Source organism: Lissotriton helveticus, chromosome 11, assembly GCF_964261635.1.
Source record: "Lissotriton helveticus chromosome 11, aLisHel1.1, whole genome shotgun sequence".
NCBI classification, from domain to species: domain Eukaryota; kingdom Metazoa; phylum Chordata; class Amphibia; order Caudata; family Salamandridae; genus Lissotriton; species Lissotriton helveticus.
The window spans coordinates 828386887-828409592 of record NC_136072.1 but is presented as its reverse complement, the minus strand read 5'-3'; the positions used below and the strand labels follow the sequence as shown (position 1 = coordinate 828409592).

General features: G+C 49.5%; 1 protein-coding gene across 12 annotated transcripts in view; it reads right to left on the bottom strand.

The window, feature by feature from the left end:
• The window catches only part of KANSL3 (KAT8 regulatory NSL complex subunit 3), a 517274-nt gene that overhangs the window by 324323 nt on the left and 170245 nt on the right, over positions 1-22706 (bottom strand). For all 12 annotated transcript variants that reach the window (XM_078666984.1, XM_078666988.1, XM_078666986.1 and 9 more), the window contains exon 8: positions 6853-6954. In XM_078666984.1, coding sequence (XP_078523110.1) covers positions 6853-6954 — 102 coding nt within the window. The remainder of the gene's footprint in view (positions 1-6852; positions 6955-22706) is intronic.

Sequence of the window (22706 nt, the reverse complement as noted above, 5' to 3'; positions counted from 1 at the left end):
TAGGTAGAACCTCAACCCTGCCAGGCAAGGGAATCACCCCCCAAGCAGACTCCGACCGACCCCAAAGGATGCAGGAGAGAGAGAAGGCTGCAGAGGAACCAAGGGCAGAGTGGCCGAAGCACCCCACCACCCCTCAAGGCAACACAGCTTCCGCCCACTGCAAAGACAGGAAGGAAGGAAGAAGAAGCCTAGAAGACCCAAGGAAGCAAGGAAAAAGAACGCAAACTCACTCCAGGTGGAGAACAACCTGCCACCCAGAACAGCGCAGGCAGTCAAAGTCGCAAGAAGAACAGCCCGAGGCTCCAGGAAAGCCGAGGAGGCAGCGCCTGGCAAGTGAGAGCATAGGATCATCCCAGATCTCTTGGCAGGAGCAGGGAGAGGAGGAGATGCCCGGGCACACCACTACGAGTGGCCGCGCACACGACCTCAAGGAGCAAAAGAAACCTACACAACGCCAAGGAGAACAGGCACCCGAAGGCGACTAGAACCCTTCAGCAAAGCACAAGCCATATGACAGCTACCACTACCCCACCTAGGGTATGATAAATCCCAAAATATGAGAACCCTCTTTGGAAGAACTTCCACAGCAGAGGAAAAAACAAAAGAGCCACGGGGACAAAAACACCCCGCGAAAGGCTTGACAAGCAGCCCAAGCAGCAGAAGGCCTAATCTCAGGGACAAGTCTGCACAACAATCACACATAATCAACAAAAGCGCCGCCAGCAGCCAACAATGCCAAAGTCCCAAGGAAGGACTCAAATGGCCAGAAACACACTCCACAGCCAGAACAACCGGCCTAAGAAGGCCCAGAATCAACCCGACTCAGGAGTCACTGGGGAGGGGACGGCGGAGGAGGATAGGGCAGAGGAGGAGGAGCAGGACGCAGCCCTGTCAAGAGCCTCTGGATGGCGGAGTTGGCCGGGGCATGGAACAACAGGCTGTTATTAAATGGAAGGTCGATGAGTCACTCTCGAATATTCTCAGGGAAAAGTCCATCCCGAAGCCAAGCATGGCGACGGAGAGCGACCAAGACAGCCATGGTCCGGCCCAGCACCTCTGAGATGTCCAGAGCAGAGCGGAGAATAAACGCCGCCAGCTCCTGGCCATCCAATGCATGATGCCTCAAGTCCACCTGACCACCCTCCTGGGACGCTGCGGATCCCAGAGACTCAGCCGAATCCCATAAACAGGAGGAGGCCCAAGCCAGCACACACACGGTGTTCAGGGCCGGCAGGGCAGCGCTGGTCGAGGTGAAAATGTTGCGCCCCCAAGAGTCTAGCCAGCGAGCCTCACGGGATGGCGGAGTCAACAGCGACAGCAGGGAGGGAAAAACAGTCCACAAAAGAGGACCGGAGGCAGAGGGGTGGAGGGAAAAGCACGCCGGATCACGCGGCGCAGGGAGATGCCGTTGCAGAAGATGTTGAGGCACCGGGTCCCCTGAGGCAGGACGCCTCCAAGCCCCCGTCAAGGAAGAATGGAGAGAACCTTCAAAGGGAAGCAAGATTTCCCTCCCACCAGAGCCCTGGTGGAGGACCTACAACAGATGGTCCGCTAGGAAGTGAGCCACCGGGTCACGCATACGCAGGATGCCCACAGCCGTGGACACTGCATGAGCGGAGGCCGCACGTGGCTCCGTAGGGCCCCGCGGTGGGAAAAGCAGCTCCTCTGTGGGTGACGGCTGCAAACTAAGGTGGCCGTCCCCGAGGCCAAGAGGAATGGGCAAGGGCCAGACCGGAAAGTCAGAAGGAGCCCAAAAATGAGGCACCTGCCGCTCTTCCGACGAACACCTCTGCCTCAGAAAGGGCGGGGAGGCGCCCTTCGACGCCGGTGAAAAAGACACCACTCTGCGACCAGTCTCCGGGGCGGATGTCACCAAAATACAGGCCGCCTCCAGAGAAAAAGCAGTGTCCGAAGACGAATCCGCGGTACGACCCCTGTGCGGAGCCATAGAGTCCGCAGCCTGAGGCAGGTTGTCGGCACCATCCGGCGTCGCCGGATAAGGTTCCTACATGTCACCCCGCTTCGGAGACTGGAGCGGAGCTGAAGTCGAACCGGCCCACGGGAGGCGCCGACCCGACCACTGTCGAGGTAGCCACCTGCGCGGGGGAACGGGACAGGCTTGGGGAGTGGCACGAAGCCCTCCGCCAGCCGCGGCCCAGAATGAGGCGTAGATGGCTTGGAAACCCATGAGGCGGTGCCAGGAACGATTGAACCTCCGACTCGCCCTCCGTCTGTGGGGAGGGATGAAAGGGGCCCGGAGAGGGGCGATTGGGGTTAGCACACGGCCACGACCCGGAGCGGGACGAGGAGGGTGCACCGACCCCTGTGGCTCCGCACGGTCCAGATGCTGCCTTGGCCTTAGACAGGACCACCTTGTCAAAGGACCGAGAAGGGCCAGGGGATGCGACCTGAGACCCGGTGACCTCCCGAGACACCACAGGAACTCCAAGAGTTTGCAGCGAGGAAAACATGCCAACACCTGAAGGAGGTGTCCCAGAGGAGCCGTACCTCAACAGAACCACATCCTCCAATCCTGGATCCGAACCAGACGGCACCGGAGCCACCGGCAGCACCGCGGAGGGCCCTGTGCGAGGTGAGGTCCCCGCTGACGCCCCAGGAGGGTAAGGAGGGGGAGAAGCCAGCGAGGCCTGCAAAGCCGCCGCGTATGTCTCCATTTGGACTCTCGACGCCCCAACTTGGAAACGGTGGATAGGACGACATGCGGGGCCGCATCACCGGTGGAGAGTCCCAGCCCCCGGAAGGTCGGAACCCAGTCCTCGGGGACAAACTGCGACACTTACCAACCGGGGAGCGACGCTCACGTGACATCGGAGAAGGGCGCGGACGACGACCACGGCCGAACCTGAAGCCGTCCGCCGAAGCACACCTAGGGGAGGACGTCGACCTGGAGAGACACGCCAAGAGAAGTTTCATGCGGCACTCCCGCTGCGACTTCGGCTTCAATGGCTGACATGCCTCACCGTCGGTAGTGCCGTGATCCTCCCCTCAAACACCACATACAAATGAGGTGTGGGTCCGTCGCCGACATAAGGCGCCCACAAAACGTACAAGTCTGGAAGCCCGAAGGCATTCGCACACTGTTCCACCAAAGAATGGAGAAAAAAGGGCCTGAAACAGGCCGGTAGCAAGAACCGGATCCGCATTGCACGTGGAAAAGGAAAAAACTGACGCGCCGGGCGGGTTTTACATGACCTCGCTGACATCATGTGTGCGTACGGCGCCTGGGCGGAGTCGCGTGATGTCGTCCCGCGCGCAGGGATGCTGTGGAAAAAGTTTTCCGGATTTAGTCTCATGCCTGGGGATGATTTTACGTGAAGGAATCTCCGGCTAGTAGTCTCTATCAGATACTTGCTGCTCGGCTGGCGCCTTCAGTCCTGTCTCTGGTCCCCTCAGACAAAAGGATTTGTTCCAGCCCGCAACACTTCACTGAATCGGAGACACTTTTTCTGGGTTTCCACTTATTCCACATATCAATGGCCATACTCCGGGTGTTTGGTACTTGTCCTTGACAATGCCTTTGATTCTCTGGAATGGGAATTCCTTTTGGCCACCTTACCTCAGTACGGTATCAGGGGCCTGGCCTCTCCTCTTTCTTTTTTTATACACAGGGGAGGGGGGTGCGTGGCCCCCCTCTCCCATCCCCTGGGGCCTGGCCTCTTCGTTGGGGACCGCGATGCCCCCACGGTCCCTGCCAGCTCCCCGCGTCCTGCGGGAGCCGGCATTGCTTTTCCACATGGGAAGCTGCTGACATGCAGCTCCCCTTGTGGAAAAGCAATGTGGTTTGAATTTTGTAAGTGAAAGTAGGAAAGCTGCTCTCGCTTACAAAATCCAAACCACAGTTTGCTATGACAGGGCGGGAACAGCATGGCTCCCGCCCTGTCATAGCAAACAGCAGTGTCCCGGGGTGGGCACCCCGGGACACTGCAGGAGCTGGCCCAGAGGGGTGGCGCTCGCCAGGGCCAAGAAGGGCTCCAGGAGGGGGGCAGCGCGACCCCCTCCCAATGTTTGCAAAGCCCTGTGGGGGGGGGGGGGGGGGGGGAGGGTTTGTAACGGACCTCCACATTTACATCTTAGTGCCCTGGGGAGGTAGCAGTCCCCAGGGCGCAAAACAGGGAGTGACCAGAAGATTCATACCATTAGATCTGAGTGCTCTGGATTGGCAATATTTCTGAAGTCTCCGCTTCAGGTATTGTGGACCAGGCCCCCTAACTGCTCTATGTGCCAAGACCAGAGCTTTAAACTCCACTCTTCTCTTTACCGGGGGCCAGTGTGGACTGGCCAAGTGGGGGGTAATATGATGTCTGAGTGGCACATTCCTAATTAACCTGGCTGCCGCGTTTTGAATAAGCTGTAGTCTCCTGATCAAGAACTCCAGAAGACCAAGGTAGAGGCTGTTGGCATAGTCAAGTTGAGAGGTGACTAATGCATGCACTACTGACTACCTGCAATCCATGAGCAGGAAGTCAAGAAATCTTCGCAGAGCCTTCAGTTTTCAGAAACACCGCGAGGATACATGAGCAATTTGCGCCTTGCCAGCGAGTTGAGAGTCAAACTTGAACCCTAGGTTCCTGGCAGAGGGAACTGGTAGCGGAGGCGGATTTAACTCAGTCGGGCACCACAGCGCTGATCAGGGAGGAGTAGATGGATTAAAAAATAAGACCTCCATCTTATCTGTGTTTAATTTTAGGCAGCTGTCCATCATCCATGATGAGATGTTTAAAAGACACTGTCTAAAATTGGCGAAAGCGGTCTCGTTGTTTTCTCTAAAAGAGAACACCAGGTGTATGTCGGCATACAAGACAATTTTCACACCACATTGCTTGACAATTGCCGCGAGGGGAGTCAGATAAACATTAAAAAGGGCGGGGCTCAGAGCCGAGCCCTGAGGAACACCACACATCAGGGGGCTGGAACTAGAGACATGGGGATGAAGAATCACTTGTTGAGAGCAGAGCAACCATCAAGAAATGAACGGAACCATGGAAAACAGTTCCTGTCACTCCAAAATGATGGAGTCTGTTCAGGAGGATCCTATGTGACATCATGTCAAAGGCTGTAGACATATCCAACAGCACCAACATTGCCCAGCTACCCTGATCTAAGGTTTCACGGATCGATTCGGCCACTTCAAGCTGAGCTGTCTCAGTGCTGTAACCAGACCTAAATCCAGACTGAGAATCGTAAAGATGGTTGTTCGATTTCGGGAGGTCTGAAAGTTGTCTCTGGACTTTTTCCAGAATTTTGGCCACGGCTGGTAGAAGAGATATAGGCCTAAAATTCTTTAGCTCTGCTGGGTCAGCATCCTCTTTCTTGAGGATAGGCTGGACATAAGCTTTTTTCCAGCTAGTTGGATAAACCCCATTCTCAAGTGAGGAGTTCCAGATAGGGTTCAATGTGGAGTTGAGCCAGGGGCCTAGTAACTTAAAGAATATGGCCGGGCATGGGTCCAACGGAGAGCCTGATTTTATTTTATTTAATTCCCCCAGTGACGCTTCCATCTGGAAAAGGGTGGAAAGCCGAACATGTATCCAGTGGGGAATGAGTTGCCATATCGTATAATCACGATGATGGAAAGGAAGAATAAATAGTTAACGTTTTATTCTAGAAGAAAGTAGTCACAGAAAGCCAAAGATGGGGGAATAAAGCTCTTCAGGGCTTATGGTTTCATAAAACCTTGGACTATCTTAAAAACTCCTTTTGCGGAATTGTCCGAGGACTTGACCTGCTTTGCGATATAGTCTCAGATGAGCTAACGCTTCAGGCTATGAAATTTCCTCAGTGCTGCTTTATATTAGCATTTGGCTGAAGGTCAGACATGCTCCAGGCTCTTACATAGGATTTTCTCCGTACGGAGCTCTATGGTGAATCAGGGCTAATTTCATTGTCTTAATAGGGGCTATTTTATCAAGGGATGAGTTAACTCATTCATTGAAGACAGAAGCATCATGGCTCGGGTCACCTGTGAGCTTAGGGGGGCATTATGTAGCTCGCAAACAATTGATTCAGGTGAAATCTTCCTCCAGTTTCTCCTGTCCTCAGTAGTTCAACTAATGTGGTTACTATAGACAAAGCATTCTAATCTAATTGGAGTTGCTCATATGAGCTGATTGCAATAAATAATCTAGTGAACTGAGCCACCTCACCAGTTAAGGCAACATGGTGAATGTCCCATAGCTAGGAAAAAAATACACCTATGCAAGCCTGATTACAGGAGAATAATCTTTCTGTCACTGGTTCATTGTCCTGCAGTGCGTGTGACTCCAAAAACTATGGCAACATCACATTGGTTGTCCTACTATAGAAGGTCAAATAGTCTGTGACAGAAATAAAATTATACGTCCCATATACAGTCTGGAATTGGGCCAGCTACTGCACTCCAAACCACACTGTTCTTATGAGCAAACTTGTACAAGGAACAGAAGAGTTTAATGGAAGTACCCCAGATCAAATATAGCAGATAGAAGACTGAATTCCATATGCTTGGCATGCATGTGGTACACATGGAAACGTTTCTTGGTGTGTGGTGGTGCAATTACAAGCCTAGTACCTAGTACTCAAGGTATTGACTTTAATTTAAACTTCAGAAGAGCATTTCTTGAAAGCCAGGGTCCTTAGAGTACTGTAACCACCACAAACAATGCAGTTATGAATCTCTATGAATGTCACTTTCCCAACCAGTTGTGAACCCAAGCGTCATTTACTTTGCCACCTCAACTGTGGTTCTAGCTGCAAATAATTCTATATATGCAGCCATTGCAGTACTTCAATTGCTTTTGTGTTCAGAGAATTTCACTGCATCAAAATGATGTTCTACCACATTCCTCACTGTACCTCATTCACTTTACCCCGCAACCCTCCAATCATGTGTTCGAGGCACTGCAGCACGCCGACACCAACTCCGTTATTATTTAAGTGTGTTGCCACTGGAATAACCTGCACAGAAAAGAGAAGGATTAGTAAAAGAAGTTCCAAATTGAAAAAAGGAGAATTAACAGGACCTGAAATAGAATTGATAGAACACTGGAACACATGGGGGGGGAAGGGGGGGCATACAAAGTGGCTTAAGTTAAAACAGAGAATATCAAGAGGGGCTGTCTCGGGAAACGGATAAACAAAATTGGCAGACTAACGAAAAACAAAATGGTTAAGAGGGACAGTGAGTGAGAAAAAGATGCAAGTTAAAGACCATAAGGCAAAGACACAGAAATAAAGTTTGTGTGGCGAAACTAAGTGGAAACGAAAAGAAAATAGGGCTTCAGGAAAAAATGAAGACCAGTGAAGGGACAATGACCAAAATAACTAGAGAAACATAGAAGGGATTGTAAAGAAATACAGAAGAACAGTAGCATCTTGCGAGAAAATAATACTGGCAAAAGAGAAGATGTGAAGCAACATGGGGGTAGAGACAACAAGGGAAAACAATGGAATAAAAAAACATCTTACTTACCTTTGGTAAAGCCTTATCTGGTAGAGACTATCAAGTTCCAGATTTGTTACCTTCGACTATTACCCAGACATTAGACTGGATCTGCAAAATCTTAAGCAGTACCTTGCTGTGCCGGTAGGTGGTGCTGATCGGCTCCACTCTGGCTGCACTGACATGCACTGTGCCTATATAGACCTCACCCCAGCACACAGACATCAGTTTGTTTTCCCGAAATTTCCTCAGCAGACAAGCAGAGCCACAATAGAAGGCTTATGGACCAGTGTGCAGATACTAAGGAATTACTGGGACCGTTATAGGCAGAAAGAAATGTTCATAGAATCAGTAAGGCGGGTTGGTAAGGAGGAAACTGCAGCTAGTCAGAGTTTCTTTCAGATAAACTACTTAACTTCGGTAACGCATTATCTGGTAGAGACTTCAAGCAGCAGAATCCTTAGAGCACATACCAAAGCAATATTTCCCCAGAGGTGGGTCTGCTAACAGGCTCAGGTCAAAAAGTCTGGAGGACAAAAGAGGCAAAGTGCCCATCATGATAGACCTGACTGTCAAGGCAGTATTGTTTTCTAAACGTGTGCAGAGATGTCCATGTAGCAGCCTGACAGATGTCCAGGACAGGGACTCCACAAGCTAAAGCAGTGGTCACAGCCTTGGCGCTGGTGGGGTGAGCTCAAAAGCCCACAGGGGGAGGAGGTTCGCGCGCATCCGTGATGGCCGCATGAGCACAGGGCTCCCGAGACCCTCACCGCCTCCCGCATCTATCCTGGATAATATCCTGATTTGAAGGAAGATCATTGAGGACACAGCACGGCTGATGTACTAGCTGCTTTCAGAGACGAAATCGGACTTCTGGTTCCCGAGTTACGCCAACCTGTGTTTTGTGGCCTTCTCTGTGGAGCCGCCTGGGCCTTGAGTTGTGGCTATACCCGGGCAGTAATTCAAATACAACGGCTAACGGGGTTCAGCCCGCAGCCCCACTCCCGGTTTTGTTTCTCCTGCCTAGCGTATCCCCTCATCGGGGTGAGTGCTGATCGCGACTGGCTCCCATGCCAGTTCATTGGGCTTGGGACTAGCGAAAGCGCGGCTGTGGACTCATATTGATACGTCTCTGCCTCTGGTGTTCTTTTGGGTGAACTCTAAGGAGCCATTTGGACCAGGTCTCAAGCTTCCCTTCGAGCACTCGGCTCACCATGACGGGCAAGCCCGAGGGAGACAAACGGAAAGTCAAGTCCACCTTCCGAGGAGGCTCAGCCCAGACGAATGTCATGGACCGCTATACACTTCCTAAAGGATCTCCCGGTGGCGCACCTAAGACCCGTGATGAGGCGATCGACGACCCTACTATGTCGGCGGACTTAACGCTACAGGACTTAATGGGCGCCATTGATGGCATCAAGACTTCGATCCGCCAACAATATGAAGCCCTGGCCCTGAAACTGGATACGGTGGCAATTGACGTCAATCTAATCAGAACAGATCTGGCTAAGACAAACGAGAAGGTTAAGTCTCTTGAACTAAAGACATCCAGCCTCACGACGGATATGTCCGACTTGCAAACAGAAGTACGCAATCTGAGAACTGCCAATGACTTCTTTGCTCGTCGCTTGGAGGATTTTGAGGGCCGAGCACGACGCAACAACGTGCGTATTATTGGGGTCCCGGAGAAATCTAGTTCACTTTCTACTGATCTTCGTATCGAGGACCTTATCCTCAATCATCTCGCACCCAAGGGCCTGAGCAAATTCGTCGCGGTTGAACGCGCACACAGGGTGCCGGGGGGACAGGCAAAGCCGGGTTTCACCCCCGTCCGATCATCGCAAGAATCTTGCACTTCAGGGACCGAGACGCCATCTTGCAGGCTGCTGGACAAGTGGTCCTACGCAGTTCGAGAACGCCGCGGTGAACTTTTATCCGGATTTTTCTCAGTCTGGTCAGAAACAAGGAATGGGATTTCAAGGGGTGAAACGGCGACTCAGAGAAATGGAATTGAAATATGCGATGTTGTTCCCGGCCCGGCTGCGTGTGGAATATGACGATCGGACATTCTTTTTTGTCCAGCCTGAAGAAGCGAGTGATTGGTTGGACACGCTGCCTGCTCGTCGTGCTGGCCGAGACCAAACTGGTGGCGCTGAGGGGGGCCTAATGGACCAAGAATGACAATGGTGCCTGAGTCCTGAACACTATCTACCATGGACAGCTGCGGCTCACTGACTTCTTTGATCGTTCTATGTGTGTCCTTGGGGGCGGCGGGGACAGAGGGACCCTTTCCTCCTCTGGGGTTTCTTTGTGTAGATTAGTTGTTTTTTGCTAGGGCGACAGGCACACTGCAAATTGGGGTGGCTTCTAAGTCTGTGCAGGGTGGGGGGGAGTTGCGTTGGGTATTATTGGGGGGAGGGGGGCAATGTGTGGGGGTTGTTTCCTTTTTATTTTTCTTCAAGGCAACGGACTGTTACGACTTCGGACATTGGTGTGGTGCTCGTTCTGAGATGGGAGTTTGTCGTGGGCTTGGATGGGGGGTAGGGGGTTGAAGCTACTGTGCTGGAATGTGAATGGGTTGGGTGATCGGATAAAGAGGGGGGTGGTTATGCAGCTCTTGCGGCGCCTCTCGCCCGATGTCGTACTGCTACAAGAGACACATTTGATTGGGAATACTTGCCACGCTCTTAATAGGCGGGGTTATCGTCTTGTTGCTCATTCTAGATTTACTTCTAGTTCTAGAGGGGTGGGCATATTGCTTAAGACCTCACTCCCCCTCGAGGTTGATGACGTGGTGCTTGACACTAGGGGTAGATATGTTGCACTTGTAGGTAGGTGGGAGGGGAGAACGGTTTCATTAGTATCGGTGTACATTCCCCCTGGCTTACAATCCACAACATTTGCAGACTTGGGGCGGGTGGTTTTGGGTCTCCCGGAGGGTGTTCTGATACTAGGTGGTGATTTTAACTCAGTCGTCTCTGGCAGAGAGGATCGCTATCCACCTAGAGACTTTGCAGCTGCGCATTCCTGGTTGGGTGAATTTTTGGAGACATTGGGGCTTGTGGACTGTTGGCGGCTTATGCACCCAGAGCAGATGCAGTTCACTTTCCACTCGGGCGCACATGGTAGTCTTTCTAGATTAGATTATATCCTGGTGCCGGCGGCCCAGTCCTCTTCGATTGGAGAGATTAGGCACCTGGCTCGGGGTGTATCGGACCACTCCCCTCTCTGGTTTCATTTTAACCTGAACACAGGCGCTGAAGGGAGGGTGGCCCCGATTAACCCCTGGTATCTTCTTAACCCCAAAACCCGTACTGAATTGATTAAATCATTGGATTTGTATTTTGCTGAAAACGTGGGATCTGTGTCCTCCCCTGTTTCATTGTGGGAAGCCTTCAAGACTGTTATCAGGGGACAAGCATTGTCTTTGATTGGGTGTGCTAAGAAATGTAGGAACGAGACAGTTGTACGTCTCGAGACAGAAATTACTGAGTTAGAGAGTGCATTGGAGCGAAACGTTACTCGAGAGGCATTGCATATCCTCAGTCTTAAACAATTAGAATATAAAAATGTTGTTACTGATGCGGCCAAGATGATGAGTAGGGAACAGCAGGGACGACTGTATGACGTGGGCGATAAGGCAGGAAAATTGATTGCCTAGTTAGACAGAAAGGAGAGCGCGAGCCGTGTGATTCCTGTGATTGAGAAATCGGATGGTGTTCGTGTGACAGACCCTGTTGACATTGTTGAATGTTTCGCTGATTATTTCCGAGAGGTTTATACCTCGGTGTCCGACAGGCCCGAAGAGGATTCTCAGTTGTTACTTAGGGATATCGCATTGCCTTGTTTGTCAGAGTCTGATCGGGACTGTTTGGATGCGGCACCCTCGGTGGATGAGGTAGCTCTTGCGGTTCGTTCTATTCGCTCCGGGAAGGCTTTGGGTCCCAATGGCCTTCCCATCGAACTGTATAAACTACGCCCTGACACGCTAGCGCCATATCTCCGAGATATGTTTTTGGCTGCGCGAGAAACTGGCTCCCTCCCTCGGGATCAGCGTCTTGCGACCATTGTGGTGATCCACAAGGAGGGCAAGCCGCGGGATCGTTGCGCGTCATACAGACCTATCTCGCTCCTGAATGCTGAGCCTAAGATTCGTGCCAAGTTACTCGCTAACCGCCTGATTACTGTGATCAGTGATCTGATTCATCCGGACCAGTCGGGCTTTATCCCACATCGTAACACAGCATTAAATTTGAGGGGTTTGCATGGTGTTCTCGCGAGGGCAGCGTCATTGAGTGAACCGGCCATCTTGGCGTCCCTGGATGCCACGATGGCCTTCGACACGATCGAATGGCCGTATCTTTGAGCCACACTTGCCAAGTTTGGTTTTGGCACTGGCTTTATTAGCTGGGTGAAACTCCTGTACGAGACGCCACTGGGGCAGGTAGTGGTGAATGGTCGGGTCTCCGCGCCCTTTGCTCTTGGGAGGGGCACGCGGCAGGGTTGGCCTTTATCCCCGCTTCTCTTTGCTCTTGCGTTGGAACCGCTTGCTGCTTGGCTGCGGTGGGAACCCTCGTTGAGGGGTATATATTGGACTCCGGACTTTGAAGATCGTATTTCATTGTACGCGGATGATATTTTATTGTACCTCACGTCTCCCCAAAAATCGCTTAATGTGTTGTTCGACGTTCTTAACTCCTTCCGGAAGAACTCAGGCCTTGTTATCAACTGGTCAAAATCTCATATTTATGTGCTCGCGGGTGGTGTCCCCCTTCTGCCGCGGGGATCTCCCATCCAGGTGTCGCAGTCCGGTTTTAAATACTTGGGTGTGTTTATCTCATTGGCTCATTGGACCCTGCGGTCCGCTATGACCGTAATCTGCTCCCCCCACTCCAACGTTTGCGTTCGGATGTAGTGGCCTGGCGCAAATTACTGTTGTCTCCGCTGGGGCGTGCGGCCCTTTTTAAAATGATGTCCTTACCGCGGTTTCTATATGCACTCCAGAACAGTTTTGATGTGATTCCGTCGAAGTACTTCCGAGAGGTAGAATCCTTGCAGAGGCAATTGATATGGGGCGGACATTCGCGCATCGCTCTTCCAAAGTTAACGCTTCCCTGGTATGATGGCGGCATAGCACTTCCGGATATTAGACGGTATTATTGGGCTTCCCAACTTGCTGCCATCAACCATGGGATGTATGGTATGGCATTGAATACAGCGTTTGAAATGGATAGGTGGCTGCTACCTGGTGGTGACTATAACAGGGCGCTTTATTCGGGATCCTCCCGTTTGCAACTCTCAGGTCCTACCGCTATAGCCGTGCAAGTGTGGCATAGCGCGACTGCGGCTATGGGCTGGAGAGATAGATTAACCCGTGCAACTCCGCTTTATGCCTCTGCAAAATTGGGTTGTCTGTGGAAAACGAAGGGGTTTGACAAATGGGATACGATCGTATTAGTAAAGTGCGTGACCTCTGGGTTAAGGGCAGGGTAAAGACCTTCTCGGACTTACAAGTGGAATATCAGCTGAGTGATAGGGAATTCTTTTGTTATGTTCAAGTACGTCATGCCTTGAATTCAGTTTTTCCTGTGGGTAGTGAAGTTCCGGAATCCTCCCCCCTCGAAGATCGTATATTAGATGGTCATGTGCCGGATAGCACCATTTCTTTGTTTTATAAAAAGATGATCAATGACCGGTCAAGCCTGCTTGACCGCCTCAGGGACACCTGGATTGCTGATGGTATTGAATTAGATGACGAGGACTGGCAATCTGCGATCTCCTCTCCCAGGGAGGTTGCGATTCCAGCCCGCCTCCGCCTGGTCCAACTCAAGATCCTCCATCGAATCTATGTCACCGGCCCTCGCCTGATCCATATGGGCTATTCCGCGGATGGCTTATGTAGGCGTGGTTGCAGTCTCCTTGGCACCTTTCTTCATATAATTTGGGAATGCCCTGAGGTGGTGCTTTTTTGGAACCGTATACATGATGTGATGAGTGATGTAACAGGTATTGTGATGAGGCCAGAAGCCCGACAATGTCTATTGAATGTATGGGGGCCGAATGATTATGATGGGTCACAGCTTCGATGGGCGACTCTTGCCAATATGATAGCCAAACGAGATATTGCACAATTATGGGGGTCCCAGAGGCCCCCTACAGTGACTGCCTGGAAAGAGAATATGGACTGGTGTATGTTTAGAGAGAAAATGGTGTATGTGGCGAGATGAAGACCCAGAAAATGGGGGAAAATTTGGAACCAATTGAACTCATACCGGGGAGATATATGTACGTCCCCACTCACTGAGATCTCTAGTCCTCCCCAATCGCCCTGACCCGGCATGCCTGCTATGATGTGGTGTATCTTATTGCTGATATGCAGTTCTCGCCTCCGACCCCCTTTCCTGTAATCGATAAATTCTGTCTTATGTTACCGTGTATCTCCCGTCCTCCTCGAGCACACACCTAATGGTTGCATTATTGTTATATTGCCTTGTTTGTTTTTTGATGTTTTATTATAATAAAAAGTTTTTTTTTAAAAAAGCCCACTGGGGGCTGCTTCTTGCCTAGTGCGTAGCAGATCTTAATGCAGAGCATAATCCATCTGAAGATGGCCCCTTTCTGCCCTGCTTTCTCTTTCTTCACCCCGGCAAACCCAACAGAGAGTTTATCATCCATCTAGTGTTCTCTGGAGCGATTGATGAGGAATTGTGGAGAGGATATAGCCTTTTGGCTAGAGCAGTCGACCTCGAAGCTGGGGAACAGGGTTCGAGTCTCAGCAACGACACTCAACATCCTGTGATTCAGGGCAAATCAAGTAATCTCCCCGTGCCTAACAAATGAATGTGTCCTAGTGTAACAAAACTGGTGCTCATGTAAAGCGCTCTGATATCTTCGGGTCTAGTTTGCGCTACATAAAACTCTAAAAAAATAAAATAAAACAAATTATGACAATACGCGTTTTGGGCTTAGGCGATCAAGTCTCTCCTCCTCAGAAGGGTGAGGTAGAGCGAAGAAGGTCAGCAGCCTGATGCTTTGGCCAACATGGAAAGGCATCCCCACTTTTGGGAGAAAGAGGCACAAGTTCGGAGAACCAGTTTGTCTGGGAATAAGTTGGTGTTCAGAAAGTGCCTGTACTTGGCTGTTGTAATGGCCACAAAAAGGATTGTCTTGATTGACAAGAGACGCAGGGGACAGCTATGCAAAGGCTTAGTTCAGGTCTAATTGGGATAATGAAGGTTTTAGGTGGAAACAAATATTGAAATCCCTTAGGGAACAAGTCATAACAGGTGACTTGAACAAGAAGGGCTGATCCGGCAACCATGGAATAGATGAAAAGGACGAAAAATACTTGGTTATATTGTCGAACCCTGCCCTACTGCTGTGAAGTTAAAGCAAAATTGGGAGATTAACATTGTGAAAATATTATGAAATTATTTTAAAATCTTGAAAAATTAATTATAATTGGTTCAATAGTTAGTGTTGTGTTTTATAATATCCTGTTTTAGCGAATTTTTTTCTTTTTAAAAAATGATATGTACATGTATTTGTCATATTGTAAGATTTTAAGTAATCAAACAATAAAGAATTATATTTATGACCTGTGACAGGAGATGCTCCCAAAGGGACAGTCTGACAGGAGGACAGATGCTCATGCTAAGGAGTTTGGGTTACCATACTCTCCGTGCCCCAACACGAGCCACAAAGATGACTTGGGCTCGGTCTATCCTCATCTTCAGAATAGGCAGGAGTGGTATCTGCAAGCATATATACAGCAGTTTTAAGTCCCACTCAAGATAAAATGTGTCACTGTGAGAAAGAGCCTATTTTGACATTGTTAGGCCCCACAACTTTTTGCCTGGAAAATTATGTGGTTCCGATTTAAAGTGCACAGGGTCCCTGTCAACCAGGTCCCCAGTGCCAGAGCTCCTTTCCTTAAACTTAGTGAGAAAAGGTGGTGTGCCCCACTTCGCCAACTCCACCCATCAGGTACTGGATGTGAAGTGAAGCTCATTTTTCGGTGTCCATCATCTTGAAGATGGTGGGACGTATCCAATCAGGGCTAGGGCTATGCCCCCCTTCCACAGACAAGACTCTGCCGAAGACCAGAGTCCTCTATTCTCTACTTTTCCCAGATGGCCATCCCAACCCAGAAGATATGCATCGGTCACCAATGTGAGGTCTGGGTGGGGAAGGGAGAAGGGTCTGCCGTGGACCCAATCGCAGTTTCTCACTCACCACTACAGGTCTTGTACAGTTGTCTCAAATATCTGAACATGGTCTGAGAGATTCACCTGATGCCATGCTGTACGAAGCAGACTCTGTATATACTATATCAAAGTAAGATAGTGTGCAGAGTCCAGTGAATCACCAATGGCATACAGAGCTAAAAGTAGATAATACCTTACCCTGCCTCTATTTGTGGTAGTGTGGGCAAGAAGTAAGGCTTTATCAGAGGGTAGTCTTAAGCATTTACTGTACACGCTCAGGCAGGAAATGATATCACACACTCAAAGATTGAACTCAGACCAATTGTTTGTATAAAAAGATTTCATAAGTTGTATTTTTATAACCATATAGGATTTGGTAAAGGTAAGTAAAATTGTACTTTTCAAAACAGTTTGATCAGAATAAGAACGTGGGATGAAATGGACTTTGCTACAGGTTTGTAAAAAATGTAAAGACAGTTAATACTTGTAATTACTTTTTAGATTACTTTTTATACTCAGTGTGGTATGCCTAGATATCGCACTGGAATATTTTCTAGACAAAGGTAAGTAAAACATGTTTGTATTAAAACACAGTTGCTTAAGTTTCCATACCAACACAACGCAACACTTGCAATCCTACGGAGGAAAATGTGGTTATCGGTCTGCAGGTAAGCAATCGGTCTTGTAGGTTATGTTTCTGGGGTTAGAACAAGGGTTCCCCCAGGGTCAAGAATGCACTCAAAGAGCACACTCAAAGCCACTAGGGCAGCCAGATGCAGAGTGCTGAGGCCCAATGTTGCCTATGGGGCTAAGGGGCCGTCGGTTGGTGGCTGCTCTCGGGCAAGCCACAGGGTTGAGGTAGCAAAGTTCAGAGGGTTAAGCTCAGTGCAAAGGCGGATTAGAGTTAGCACACAAGGTGAAAGCACAGAGGCATAGGGGCGGCCGGTGCAGGGTGCTGGATTGGTGTGAGGTCCCCTGTTGATTTCAATGGGAAATCTCCTTCAGAACAAAGATGCAGGCTTGAACAGGGAGACTTCCTGGAGGCGAACACCAGTTGATGAGGTAAGATGGGAGGCAGGTTGAGACACCCAAGGCCGTGGGGTGTCAGGTGCAGGGGTGTCTTTAGGTGTTGGGTTTCCTACCAGCTACATACACGGTCTGGGGGACCCTCCAGTTAGAGGCTGCAGGCATCGTCGGGAGGTTTGAGGTAGGTCAGGGATCACCAGATCGCAGGTCAGGTTCACTTGGGGGGGGGACCTCCTCGTGGAGTTTGGCCACTCGCACTCAGGCCGTGGGCGTCGGGTACAGACTCGCGGATTTGGCTCGAGCCAGAGTCTGGTTCTTGAACAGGTCAGGTGCTCATAGGAGACACAGTCTTTGCAGGGAAGGCAGGGCAGGTCCTCTGGGTTCTGGGGGGCTGCTGGCTGCAGGACACGCCGGGATTCCACTGGAGCAGGATGAGGTCTGGACAGGTCGGTAGAGCTGGGGCAAAGCAGTCGGTGCCCTCTTCTTCTTCCTTCAGCATGGCTCTTCGGTCGGTCTTCTTCTTGCTTGACTGAGGAGGCAAGGTTCGGGGTTGCCCCTAAATACTAAATTCAGGGGAGTATCAGGTAGGTACAGGTCGGAATCAATGGGTCCCTGCCCTTGGGTGGGGTCGGTACACCCCCTATTATGCCACTCTCCAGTGGGAGGGGGGCATAAGCCCAACTCTGGTTGGCTGGGTGCCCCCATCTTCAAGATGGTGGGGGCTGAGAGTTAAGTTTTGCCTCGCCTCCTTCACCTGAGAAGCGGAATTGGCAAAGGATGGCACACCTCTCCTCCTATCTTGGTTTCCCGCTGATTCTCCCTCCCAGAGTGGAGGTTGGAACTGGTGGGGGCCAGTTGCTGGGAACAGCAAATGGCTGAGCCAGCTCACAATGGCAGCAAGCCTTTGAAGCTTTCCCTTCGTGGGCACTGCTCATCCTTGGGGAGGAGGTTTGGCACCTCTGCCCAGGATGTGCTTTGTTTCAGGACCCAGAGAGCGGGTAGCTCTCAACCCGTGGTCCAGAAACATGTCTGGGGGTGCCAGCTGGCGAGCAGACACTCAACCAGGACACTAGAGTTAGGTCATTTTTCAGAGGGCAGCTCTAAGATGCCCTGTGAGTGCATTTCACATTAAATCCAGCACTGGCATCAGTGTGGGATTAATGGGCCGAGAAGTTTGATACCAAACTTTCCAGACTTCAGTAAAACCATTATGGGGCTTTACTGCACTTACAATGTACAAGAATGGACTTAGACACTGTAGGGGTACAGGGCTCATGCAACTGTACCCTCACCAGTGGTATAGTGCACCCAGTTAGAGGGGTATCGTACCTATACCACAGGCAGTGGGTTATAGGCATGGCACACCGGGGTGTGTACCTTATCGGGTCTTCACTTTTCTCTGCACCAAAACACACAGCCTGCAATGGCAGTGTGTGTTTGTGAAGGTACAGGGCCTCAAAGGGTGGCATATGTGCTGCAGTTCTCAGATGCCTTCTCTGGTCACAGTACCCATGGTACCGTTTACAAGGGACTTGCATGTGGCTAGAGTGGTGCCATTTAGGGGTAAAAAGGTACAGTTTTAGGGAAAGAACACAGGCCCTGGGTACCTGATTAGCAGGAACCCAGGACACACTTAATCAAGGAGCATCAAACATCAGGCAAAAAATGGGGGCACTTTCCTACACATGCCCTCTGGGATTTCAGGTCCCGCTGCAGAGCCTGCACATGCCAGCGGGCATGCTTTACCAGTAAGATGCAGAAGGCCATGAGACCCAGTAGCCCCAGAGTTAGTCTCACCGAAATCCAGGACAGAGGCTGAACCATTGAAAACATAGCCTGAATATACTGGACTCGCCACTCCAGTAAGTAGGCGCAGAACTGTGCTGTTTCCAGAATGGTGCAATGAAACGGAATGTCTGAACGGGAGTCAAATAATACTTCGCCACATTTATAGTGAACCTCAGCAAATGCAGGAGGTCTGCCGTAGTCTGGAGGAGGGCAATGACTGCCTCAGGACGAGCCCACTTTCAACAGTCAGTCGATGAAGTAGGTGAAGACTGGAACCACTGATGTCCGTAGATGGGCTGCTACCACTGCCATCACCTGTGAACACCTGAGGAGCGCTGTATGGCCAAATGGGATTACAGCAAAGTGAATATGCTCTTGGCCCATCTTGAATGGCAGGTAACGCCTGTGGGCTCTCTGGATGACTATATGGAAATGTGTCCTGCAAGTCCAGTGCTATATTGTAGTCTACACGTTCGAGAGCAGACAGGACCCGAGTCAACATGTGCATTTTGAATTTCTCCTTTTTCAGAAAGTAGTTGAGAAGGTGTAGGTCTAGAATAGGGCAGAGGCATCCATCCTGGGTAGTCTGCTGGCTAGGGTGGCTGGGCGGAAAAGGACGCAGCTGTAGCCCTCACCGTAGCCACAGAACGTTATGTAGTTATGTGAATTTGTAGAGTGCGGTTAATCACCCATGAGGATATCCAGAAGGGGCGAATGTAAGAAAGTGGCTCTGTATATACTGCACCAAAGTAAGGTTCAGTGTGCACAGAGTCCACAGTCCCCAGAGGTATGGCAGAGGCTAAAGTTAGATATAACCTTACTCTCTAGAGTGGTAGCTTGGTCGAGCAGTAAGGAAGTATCAGAGGACAGTGTAAAGCATTTGTTGTACACAGTCAGCAAATGGTCTCACACACTCAAGGACTGAACTCTAGGCCAATTGTTTTGTATATAAAAATATATAGTTACTTTATTTTAGAACCACAGTAGGCATCATAAATACTTCCTCCGAATGAGATGTTGCAATTGAATACTTTCGATTAGCAGTTGACTTTTAAATGCAATGGTAACAGTTGTTGCAATATGCAACACAAGTTTAAACACAAAATATCATTGAGCTCAATGTAGGTTTTTAAGTAAAGGCAATAAAATCACTTTATGGATGTTTTTCTAACTCAGGGGCTGGATCCTGGATTGAGCCCTGGTGCATTTCCTGTAAACAGTTTCATTCATTTCAAAATACTTTATTCAGTTTTACAGATGTGAAAACCATAAACGCAACAATACTACAATTAAGATAACACACAATTAAAACATGAAATGTAACCATGATCACAAACCTTTTAAAAATTCATTCCATTAAAAAAAAGTATAAAATATAAACAATTACCAATAAAATACAAGTAAACTTTTAAGCTGACTGCAAATACGGTGTCAATAGTTTATGGATCTGTTAGTTCTCCATACAATTTCTGGATTTTAGGGCGGATTTCAAGAAACCAATCACGAATAAAGTGCTTTCGGGCTTTAACATTTGTAAATAGCAGAGGGCTGGGCGGACCTGAGTAAAATTCAGTTTTTTTAAAAGGGGCTTTAAAAAGAACCTCCGGGGTACGTCATAGAGGCAACAAACAAATAAAAAGTGCACCAGGTCCTGCGGAGACACGTTGTCGCAGCCGCAGGGCGGTAACACTTGACCTCTGTGAGAACCCCTCGGAACGGCTAATAATAGATGAAAGTAATCCAGCGGGAACCTTGTTAACAGAAACCGCTCATGGCTTGATATAGACCATGATAAATATGGCTCCAGTAATGGCGTGGTTTTAAGCATCACGTATTTACGGACGCTGGGTTTTACCAATTCCACCTCATCTCAATTACATTTTTTCATTAGTATAAAAGATTTTTTTATAATCTCCACATCTGCGGTGACCATCGAGTCTGGATTTAAAAAGAGGTTGGGCACCCTAGCTCAGTGAAGCAACCTTTTAAGTATTTTAGCCATGGGATATCGAGCATGTGATCCAAGGACAATACTTCTTTTAATAACTGATGGTTGAGGGCCAGATCTTTGTTTAACCAGCACTTCAGTCAAAATAATAAGGGCCGTAGTGCTATGGTATCGCCAAGGAAGGGTAAACCAGTTTCCTCATGAACTCTTAAGTTAGAGGTTCCTTTAGGTACCCCCAGAAGCTGTTTTAAAAAGTTGTTCTCAACCACCCCGATGCCCTTGGCGGCTACATACCCCCATAGTTCACTGCCATAACTACCTAATGCGAAGCTTTTCGCCTGATAAATCTTTAACAGTCCGGCGATTGGACGCTTGCCCATTTTCGTCGCAAAGTTGAAGATGGCAGTATTTGCCCGAATTATCTCCCCTCGTTTCTGTTGCACCAACGGTCCCCATTTTAACTGGTCATCAAATAGGACGCCCAAGTAAGAAAAAGTTGTAGTCCGGGGAACCTTCTCTGTATTCACCGCAAATGGGTACTGTTTCTTGGGACGCGACCCCACCTGCATAATATAGGATTTGGTATTATTAATGGCTAGGTCGCGATCAGCCAGAAAACTACAGAAAGTATTCAGTAGAGACTGCAGTCCTCTTGCGGTTCTGGCCAAGAGGACGGCGTCGTCTGCGTATAGCAGAACGGGCAAACCACTGCGCCCAACATATGGGAAGTCAACCCCAGTTTTAACCAGGGACTCATCCAACTCATTGCTATATAAATTGAAAAGGAAGGGGGCCAAAATACAGCCCTGCCTTACTCCCCTGTCAACGTTAAAGTCCCTGGATACCCTAAGGTCCTGCGAGTATCTAACGTTGGCCTTTGCACCCTGTGCAGATCCCTCAGGAAATTAACCAAGGTTGTCTCCACCCCCATGGTGCCCATGGACTCCCACAATTTCCCCCGGTTGACACAATCAAACGTGGAGGAAAGGTCCATGAACGCCATGTAGATGGTGCCCCGTCGGGCTACGGTGTACTTCCCGAGGACCATGTACAGATTAAGGCATTGTGCTAGTGTAGAGTGACCTGGGCGAAACCCGTATTGAATATCGGAGATAACCCTGTTTTCATCAGCCCAGGATGTCAATCTATTCAGCACTACTCCCCCCCACAACATTCACCACGGAGTCTATGAGGGAGATCGGTCTGTAACAGGTAGTGCTATTGCGGTCTCCCTTCTTAAGGACCGGCACGATTGTGGAGGTACCCCATGACCTTGGGCAGCCAGACTCTGCTGCTGCATTAAGCACAGCCGTAAAGACCGGCGCCCATATAGACATTTTTGATTTGAAAAGATCTGGGGGCATACCATCAGGGCCCGGTGCTTTATTGCTCATCAGCCCTAAGATTCCTGTCTCAACCTCATTCATGGTAAAATGGGGTTAAGGTGCATCTTGCCCACCACAATATAATTCTAACTGGGGAGTATTGCTCATAAATATGGAGCTGAAATGTGACACCCAATCATCTTCAGTAATATTGGTACCAACTTCATGCTTCCCTTCCCTATCGAACAGTGGTCTATTAATTATGCCCCAAAATCTCTCACTGTTATTCAATATGTTAGGGTCTAAGAGTTCTTTCCAGGTCATCTCCTTTAATTCAGCTTTTCGTTTTGCCAAAGCCTTTTTATAAGTTAGACGTAGGGACCGGATCTGTGAGTGCTCTCTTGGGTTAGTTTTCAATGCAGCCTTTAGCTCTCTGGTAGCTTTTGAACACGTATGGTCCAACCATTTAGGGTCCTTAAGCGATGGGCCAGTTATAGGGACAGTTAATAAGGACCCTACTTTAGTGACAATCCCCTTGAAAGCTTGGAGGATGTCCGAGGGGAGGGAAGCGGGGGACACACAGGATGTTAATTCAGGGGCACATGATTTATGAATACTATCGTACAGTGATTCCGAGTTCACCTTTGACCACTAGAGTCGACGCCTTCCATCCGTGAGTTCAAGACACCGGGGGTTAACAACTTATCCTGTAGGTTCAATAAATTACCACCCAAATGGACACAGACAGGGTTATGGTCGCTGTAAATACTTTTCAGAATTATAAAGCCTGATATGATGGATTGAAGACCATTAGAGATCAAAATATGGTCTATAAAGGACCCCCCCCCCCCCAGCATGGCCCTTGAAAGTGGGAACGGGCTGTTTACTACAAACATCCACCACAGACATGGTGGAGAACAAGTCAAATTCATTGAGAAGGTAATTCAGCGCATCTCCCCAACCAGAGTGTTCAA